At 37.5% G+C, this 8,194-nt stretch overlaps 3 protein-coding genes across 4 annotated transcripts in view; 2 read left to right on the top strand and 1 right to left on the bottom strand.

The window, feature by feature from the left end:
* The first annotated feature begins 582 nt into the window (after positions 1-582).
* On the top strand, positions 583-6,197 carry LOC107688627 (transcription termination factor 1-like). The gene is made up of 10 exons (XM_016486342.1): positions 583-900; positions 1,562-2,206; positions 2,380-2,565; positions 2,965-3,043; positions 3,145-3,275; positions 3,379-3,586; positions 3,695-3,778; positions 3,867-3,932; positions 5,551-5,636; positions 5,849-6,197. Exons 2-10 carry the CDS (start codon positions 1,567-1,569, stop codon positions 6,013-6,015), a joined length of 1,647 nt encoding a protein of 548 aa, XP_016341828.1. The 5' UTR covers positions 583-900; positions 1,562-1,566; the 3' UTR covers positions 6,016-6,197.
* Positions 894-1,565, top strand: LOC107688635 (protein FAM133-like). The gene is made up of 2 exons (XM_016486352.1): positions 894-1,001; positions 1,176-1,565. Exons 1-2 carry the CDS (start codon positions 906-908, stop codon positions 1,563-1,565), a joined length of 486 nt encoding a protein of 161 aa, XP_016341838.1. The 5' UTR covers positions 894-905.
* Positions 6,198-6,309: 112 nt separating the features above from the next.
* The window catches only part of LOC107688626 (gelsolin-like), a 9,877-nt gene continuing 7,992 nt past the window's right edge, over positions 6,310-8,194 (bottom strand). For both annotated transcript variants that reach the window (XM_016486341.1, XM_016486340.1), the window contains 6 exons: positions 7,556-7,726; positions 7,243-7,417; positions 7,002-7,123; positions 6,810-6,887; positions 6,656-6,716; positions 6,310-6,567 (listed from right to left, as the gene is read on the bottom strand). In XM_016486341.1, the coding sequence (XP_016341827.1) occupies positions 6,398-6,567; positions 6,656-6,716; positions 6,810-6,887; positions 7,002-7,123; positions 7,243-7,417; positions 7,556-7,726 (777 nt within the window). In that variant the 3' untranslated portion in view covers positions 6,310-6,397. The remainder of the gene's footprint in view (positions 6,568-6,655; positions 6,717-6,809; positions 6,888-7,001; positions 7,124-7,242; positions 7,418-7,555; positions 7,727-8,194) is intronic.

The following is an 8,194-nucleotide window of genomic DNA, read 5'->3' on the forward strand; positions in this document are numbered from 1 at the left end:
GCTCCAAAAACATTGTGTTGCAACTCAGACAACTAATAAAATCATGACAAGTTAAATAGTCTTATTGGTATAATATGTTATACTATTATTATGAAAACGTAAAACATAGTTTGCCTTTATAATAATGTCACAGTTATTCTATAGACTAGTGAGTGGGGGAAATATGTTGAGAACGAATTGTTTATAACAACTGTTGTTTTATAAGCACCGAGTGCTTGTTTTTTATTTATTATCTACGAATATGTGTTATAAATTATTAATGGCAGTTTTATAGTGAGTTCGTGTTTAAATGTTAAACACACAGCAGCAACTTTGAGCTAGAAGCAGATACTGGCTGAATTTGGAATAACATATTATCATACTATCTTCTTCTGTTGTAATGGCAGATATAGTAAGAATAGTACGATACTAGATAGTATATAGATATATATACAGATGCATCTCAATAAATTAGAATGTCGTGGAAAAGTTCATTTATTTCAGTAATTCAACTCAAATTGTGAAACTTGTGTATTAAATAAATTCAATGCACACAGACTGAAGTAGTTTAAGTCTTTGGACCAGAAGTTGGTTTGCCATCCGCCATAAAACGTTACTAGAAGAAGAAGAAGAAGTAGCATAGGAAGAACCCGCGTGGAAAACAGCTCGGTAAAAGTTCCCCAGGTATAGAAAACATAGCTGTGTACATATATATTTCTAAACAAAATTTCAATTTCTTCCCGTCTTAATTCTTTTGATGTGATTTAGAAATCACGAGAATATGCGAGGATGACCTGATTGATATGCGTGCAAGACTATCACGACTCAAGTTGGATTTCGTGTTTGTTGGTGAAAGGCACGTTGTGCTGTGTGGTTTTTTTTTCGTCATGATTTTTGCTTTTTAAAGAACGTTAAATGCAGATGAAATGCAGTCAGATTCGCGTAATGACATAATGGGCCGCGTTAATGGAGAAAAGGTGAAGAAGAAGAGAAAGAAAAGTGAAACTCCAGAGCAGCGTCAACTCGTGAAAGGCACGTTGTGCTGTGTTTTTTTTTTCGTCATGATTTTTGCTTTTTAAAGAATGTTAAATGCAGATGAAATGCAGTCAGATTCGCGTAATGACATAATGGGCCGCGTTAATGGAGAAAAGGTGAAGAAGAAGAGAAAGAAAAGTGAAACTCCAGAGCAGCGTCAACTCACTCAAAGTCCAAAGGTGCAGACTGAGAAGCAACGTGAAAAGGTGAAGAAGAACAAGAAAAAGGAACTGGAGAATATAAGTCTGCAGACACCTACAGACAAAAAGAAAAAAAGAAAACTGAATGAAGGTGTGGAGGTTGTCACAAGCCTGCATAAAGTAAAAGACAAGGCCGCAGAGTCACAAGAGCCGCAGGGTTCAAGAGAACAGAAGCCTGCTAAGAAAAAGAAAAAGAGAGCAGATGTGACACAGGCAGACTGTGATGACATGACACAAGGAGAACAGCCTGTCCTGATGACAGAACATGAGGAAGTCCAACACAAGAAGAAAGATGAGGAAAGTGGCTTACCTGCTGTACTAATTGGTTTAAAGAACGTTAAATGCAGATGAAATGCAGTCAGATTCGCGTAATGACATAATGGGCCGCGTTAATGGAGAAAAGGTGAAGAAGAAGAGAAAGAAAAGTGAAACTCCAGAGCAGCGTCAACTCACTCAAAGTACAAAGGTGCAGACTGAGAAGCAACGTGAAAAGGTGAAGAAAAAGAAGAAGAACAAGAAAAAGGAACTGGAGAATATAAGTCTGCAGACCCCTACAGACAAAAAGAAAAAAAGAAAACTGAATGAAGGTGTGGAGGTTGTCACAAGCCTGCATAAAGTAAAAGACAAGGCCGCAGAGTCACAAGAGCCGCAGGGTTCAAGAGAACAGAAGCCTGCTAAGAAAAAGAAAAAGAGAGCAGATGTGACACAGGCAGACTGTGATGACATGACACAAGGAGAACAGCCTGTCCTGATGACAGAACATGAGGAAGTCCAACACAAGAAGAAAGATGAGGAAAGTGGCTTACCTGCTGTACTAATTGGTACTAGAAAGCGCAAAAGAAAGGGAGCTCTGTTGGATGAACCAGAAGTTGACCCCAATCTCTTGAATGAACTGAAAGAATTTTGTCCTGAAATAGAGTCCAGAAGCTCACATGATATCAATAAAATGATCATGTATGATCTGCCAAGGTTCAAGGAATTCAGAAAGCAAGGTAGGCTGTTTATATCTGCTATTTTTTTTTTATCTTATACTTTTATTATTATTATTATTATTCAGATCAGCGTATATCATTTATTTATACACAAAGATGAATGTTATAAATGTAAAGTGTCCATACAAAATGAATATTTCTTTGCCTTTCACTCTTCACACTGATGTCCACAGGCATCATGTTGAGGCATGGAAGATACTCTAACGCAGAAAATGAGAGGTTAAGACAGAACGTTAGAGATTTCCTTGCTCTCACAGGAGTGAAAGATGCTATCAAGCTCTTTCATCCAAAGCGTTTCCCAGAAGAGACACAGGAATTGACAAAGCTGAAAAAGGTCTACAAGTTTTTTGAAAGGATAGGTGAGTCACAACAATCACATTGGTTTTACTTCATTTGTTGATTTTGTTATTGAAAGGTTTAAGGTCATCATCGTTCTGCACTATTTAAACTTTTTTGTTTTTTTGTACAGAGGTACAATACGAGGCATGCTAGTCCTGCATCCCAGATATGCCTTTTTACACATGTTAATTGTAGGAATAGTCCACCCAAAAATGAAAATTCTCTCATCGTTTACTCACTCTCATAGTCTTTTTTTCTTATGTACGTCTGGGTTGGCATGAGGGTGAGAAAATCATGAGAGTATTTTCATTTTCGGGTTAATGGCGTATAAAGACTTCTTGAACACATCTTGAACATTGTAATAAGCAATTTTTGTTGCTTAATCTGTTGTCATCTTTTTTCAAATCAAATTTGAAAAGCGGAAGGAATTCCCAGGCCTTGCCATAATGTTTTTGGCCGTGGAAGGAAAGTTTTTGATGGTGGAAACTATAAGGGAAGGTAAATGACAGTTTTACAAGGTATTTGGTCTTAGAAAATTGATCTGCTCTGCTTTTTATTTTTGTGCTTTAATAAACCTCAGTGCTTCCTTTTCTCAAAAGGTTTACAAAAGAAGAAGTCAAATCATTGCTTAAGTATCATACACTACATGGCAATAACTGGCAAAAGATTTCTGAGATGACTGGTCGAAGTTCTTACTCTCTTGAGAAACGTTTTACCCAGCTTAATACCGGCAAGTCTAATTCAGCAAGCTTCTTTTCAAAATTTCCAAAATTGTAAATTCCAGGTTTAGTGATGGTTGGTCATTTTGTATCTCATCAATTTGCATCACACAGCTAGAAAAAGTGGGCCGTGGTCCGCAAAAGAGGTGCAGAGACTTTTGAGGGCTGTGCGAGGCCATATTGTAACTGTGCTGAAATCGGAGTCCCCTAATAAAACAACACCAAAAAGAGTCAGTAGAGAAATACTGTACCGAAAATTGCCCTGGTTCAATATTTCTCTGAAGGTTAAAACTCGATGTTGGAGCAAATGCAGAGAGAAATGGTGAGCGAGTCATTGAAAACTCTTTTATATTAAATGGTGATACATTTTTAGTGATTCTCTTTTTTTATTATCCAACATTGTCCCTGAATTTTCTCCTTCACCCCTAAGGATGTCCATCCTCGCTGTGCAGATGTCTTCAGGGACTTGTAGAGGAAGGACATCTCAGGAGGCCAAAATCAGACTCATTAAAGCGTGAGAGATCTTGTTTTTGCATGCTTGCTTAGCTTTTGTTATCCTGACATGTTTTTTTCTGTATGGCTTCTGTCATGTATTCACACAGAATGTATCAAATGCAAGTGGAGGATGTTACGGATGTCAACTGGGATGATCTCACGGCTGTTTTCGGGTGAGGATTATTTGCAGTTTGGGGTGGGCGATGTGGCAAATAATATTATATACAGTATATAATATTATAAGGTTTATAATCTTATCATGATTCTTTTTCATTTAGTTTTTTAAGATCATTTTTCAAGTTACTAAGCAGTACAATCAAACTAACTTCTCTATTTAAAAATATAGGCCTACAAGGAAATAAAACATAAAAGAAAATGGTTAAGAGATCATTTAGGCCAAAGTTATGGTGGGTGATATGACCAAAATCTTATTTAACTTTATTTTATTTAAATATTTTGTCTTTGTTATTAAAAATATGAGCAAAGATGCAAATTACAAATAATAGAACAAATATAAGGAAGATAGAAATTAAATAAACTGCTTCAAAATTTCAGGTATAGTAAGTAAATTTTTACGGCAGCAACCAAATAAGAATTTGAATAATTTTAAAAATAATACGCTGCATAGTCTTCACTATATAAATGATGTATACATTATTAAAGCTACATAAATATTCTTTTGCCAAGAGTGGTGGGCGATTTTCTTTTTCTGTTGTTGTTCGACATTAAATGACATTAAACATTAAATGACACGGGACAGCAGCAGGTTAGCCTGCTGTCACTTGAAGACCTAATGCACAGATCCAATATACTGACACACATCTGATTTTCTCCCAACTGTTCACCTTTACCCAAGACATAACCAACTGTGTTTGTGAACCTTGTGTGTCTTTGACATAACCGTTTGTATTTGGCAGTTGAAGTGCAATAAGATGCGAAAGAGAACTTAGTTCAGTACTCATGTACTGTGACAGCCGGGTTTCTGTGTGCACGCTTCAGAAAAAATATTTCTAAATAGTGTGTGAGTAAAATCAATTGTAATGTCTTTTGTGACGATGAAGACCTGCAATAAGAATGACACTCAAAAAGAAGAATTAAAAAGATACAATTTGCAATGTAGCACGATACTAACAATCTCTCTGAAAAGGCAGATCATGGAGACATTTAAATTGTTCACAACCTAATGTGACTAAATGAATGACTTGCACAACAAACATTATACATTTTGGCTTTGCACAAACTTACAAACACATTGACTATATGTCCAGTTGCCCAAAAAGTATTGTGCCCATGTTTGGCATTATTAATTGAATAAGCAATGCAATATTTATGTTGTGAAAAACCATAAATGATTACAAGGTCTTTTATCTTTGAGATGGATCTTCAGAATTATGTCTGTAGTGTGTTGGAATATAATGTCTTGGCTACATTCAGCTTTTCTTTTTATATATGTAAGTAACTATGATATGACTGATTCAGTGAAACCCCAGATTAATTGGGTAACCTCTGTGTTGTTGAAAGTGTATTTGTTTAACATTGGAGTCTTTTCCAATGATCTGAAAAATCCATAATCTCTAGAGATTACCATGGTGATATTGCTAGATCAAGAATAAAGAATATCCTCTAAGGAGTTAATTAAGTAGTGTAAATGGCATCTGAGCACAATCACACAGGTTGCATTATTCAGGTTCCCAGCAAGTAACTATAACAATGCACCTGCTTGTTCAGGCATGATGCTGCTGGTGGTGTAAACAAGATTGGTGTCACGTCTTTGTCCTCTTTGTCCCATAGGGATGTTCCTCCAGCCTATGTGCAAGCAAAGTGGCACCAGTTTAAAGTTTGCTATGTGCCCGATTGGAAGACCAAGTGTTTTGGGGGTAAGTGTGTTCATTTACTTACAGATTTTAGTTGTAGATCCAGCATTGATTTCTTCTATTTTCCATAATGTACTGCAGAGATGTAAACTGAAGTTGCAAAAAATGGTTTCTTGAGCCTTGTAAACAATTCTAAAGTCTGAAAGGACTTCAGACTTCAGAACATGTTTGGTGTACATTAATGTTTGTTGTATGTCTATGGTGGTTTCTTTCAGACATTGTTGATTTCCTCTATGAGAAGGTCTTGCCAGGGATGGTGAAAGACTGTGAAGACCTTGATGACAGTGAGCTGAAGGTTGACCAGAAGCAGAGCTTCCTTCTATCTGACATTTTTAAAGACATTGAGGAGAGTGGCCAGAAAGAGGATGACAACTCCTCTTGAACTATTACTTGTCAATCAGACCTTAACAATGATTTCTGTAAAAATCACATTAAATATACCACAACTGAAGAGAAAAAGCTGTTGTCAAGATGTACATGTAAAAGATGTATGATAACTTCCTTTTATTCTTGTTATTCTGTTTATTTTTTATCAAGAATTGAATAAACAGGATTTTTATTGTGCCTTCTGAAGGTCTTGTAAACAAGGACATTTTTCTCTTTCACATATGAAGGTAAAACATGAACAAGTGAGGTAAAGAATAGTTGGTCAATCAGGTTGTCAGAAAATGTTAGGTAATATCACAAGTGTTTATAGTCAATTTGAAACATTCGATCAAACAATTACAAACAACCACGTCTCCTCAGCCCTATGAGTCGTCAGATTACATTTCCAAACCAGCCATGGCCCGTTCCAGGGGATTAGAACTCCAGAAGTCATGGTCCCAACCCAGGAACCACCCTGTGAAGGTGGGGGGTTCAAAGCCCTGCTTCACTGTCACAATGGGAGTTCTCTTGTCCCTACTGGCAGGATCCGATTCAATATATTTGGCAGCTAAATTAGGAAAGACAAGGATAAAGATAAATTATTAGCAAATGAAAACGGTAGCAAAATATTGCAGTTGAAATGGGAAACGTCGCACCTGAAGTCACAGCTTCACTTTTTTCATCTTCATTAGCTTCATTTCCGATCCAAACAAAGACCTTGGAGAACGATTTCAAGCATGTACAGTATTAGATTTCATTTCTTGAGTGCATTTAATTGCAAGTGTGCCACACACACACACACACGTTTACCTGATCCCAAGTGTCCAGGATCATGACATCATCTGGAGCCAAGTCCTCTTGGGTCATCTCTCCTGGCACCTCTTCAATCTAGATTGGCACAAAACAAACATAAATTGTGAAATATGAAAGATTCTTTTCTGATTTCAGTGTTAATTTTCAGTGGAGTATATTTCAGTTGAACCATTCAACATGGAAACTCACAAGGAATTGTCCGGTCTTGTTAGAGCATGCAAAAAGCCTAGGAGGATGGGTGTCAATTTTGTTCTTTAGCCTTTCAGAGGTGCGATACTCTGCTTTTCCTCCAAGAGCACTCCAGAAGTCATCTACATAGAAATTTGTGAAAGAACAAGAGTTGTTCAGTATGGGTTCATTTATATTTTGAATGCAACTTCTAAATAAATACAGTAAAACACTCCTCTACCAATGACAGAAATACACCCACCTCCCTCTGCTCCTTCTGATATCTCTGAAAGGTCCACTCTTAAAATGCTGCCAAGCTTTTTGGCTCCAGTCTTTTCTGCATTACTTGTACCATGACCCAGCCACAGCATAGAGCCTGAAGCAGTCACCAAAACAAAGGCATCATTGGAGTTGAGGCTGGAGGCCACAGCATCAACCTATTTCAGGCAAAGTGAACAACCGTCAAAGGAGAACCAATTTTGCATACATTTTCATATGAAGAACATTCGACAAAAACGAAACTGCATCATACAATGATGCATTACAAAGAACACTTTTGATTCATTTTGACTCACCTCAACAGCTCGTGTGTGCCCAGCAGGATTGGCACGCATTTGGAAAAGGCGGACTGCAGAAGCCTGTGATTGGCCACCCTTTCGTGAAGTCCCACCCTTGTGCACCACCATTGGTTGCCCACCAAAGATACTCATGAGGTGAGGGGGTTCTTTGCCTTGAATTACTCGTACCTTCATAAACAGTCACATTCAAGCTGGTGTTACTGATTTGTTTTGATGGTATACAGTGGTTATAGAAAAGACTCACCCCCCTTTAAAATAATCACATTTTGTTGCTCTGCAGCCTGAATCCTTGGTAGAGCAAACAATCAACTATGGGTGGCAAGGCCTTGTCAGAAGATCTCCAGGATAAAGTTGTGAAAGTTGTGGACTCAGGAGACTTGAAAAAAAAATTCAAAGGCTTTATCAATGCCTAGAAGCACAATGAAGCCTATTATTAAAAAGTGGAAGGTATTTGGTACAACACAGACCCTCCCTAAATCAGGACTTCATTCCAAACTGGATGAAAGAGCCAGGAGGAAACTGGTCAGAAAGGCTACCATGAGGCCTACAGCAAATCTGAAGCAGTTGCAGGAATTTGACAAGAGTGGTCATTGTGTGCATGTGACAACAATATCACAAATTCTCCACAAATGTGGC

Source organism: Sinocyclocheilus anshuiensis, unplaced genomic scaffold (genome assembly GCF_001515605.1).
Source record: "Sinocyclocheilus anshuiensis isolate Anshui unplaced genomic scaffold, SAMN03320099.WGS_v1.1 scaffold805, whole genome shotgun sequence".
In the NCBI taxonomy this organism is placed as follows: Eukaryota; Metazoa; Chordata; class Actinopteri; order Cypriniformes; family Cyprinidae; genus Sinocyclocheilus; species Sinocyclocheilus anshuiensis.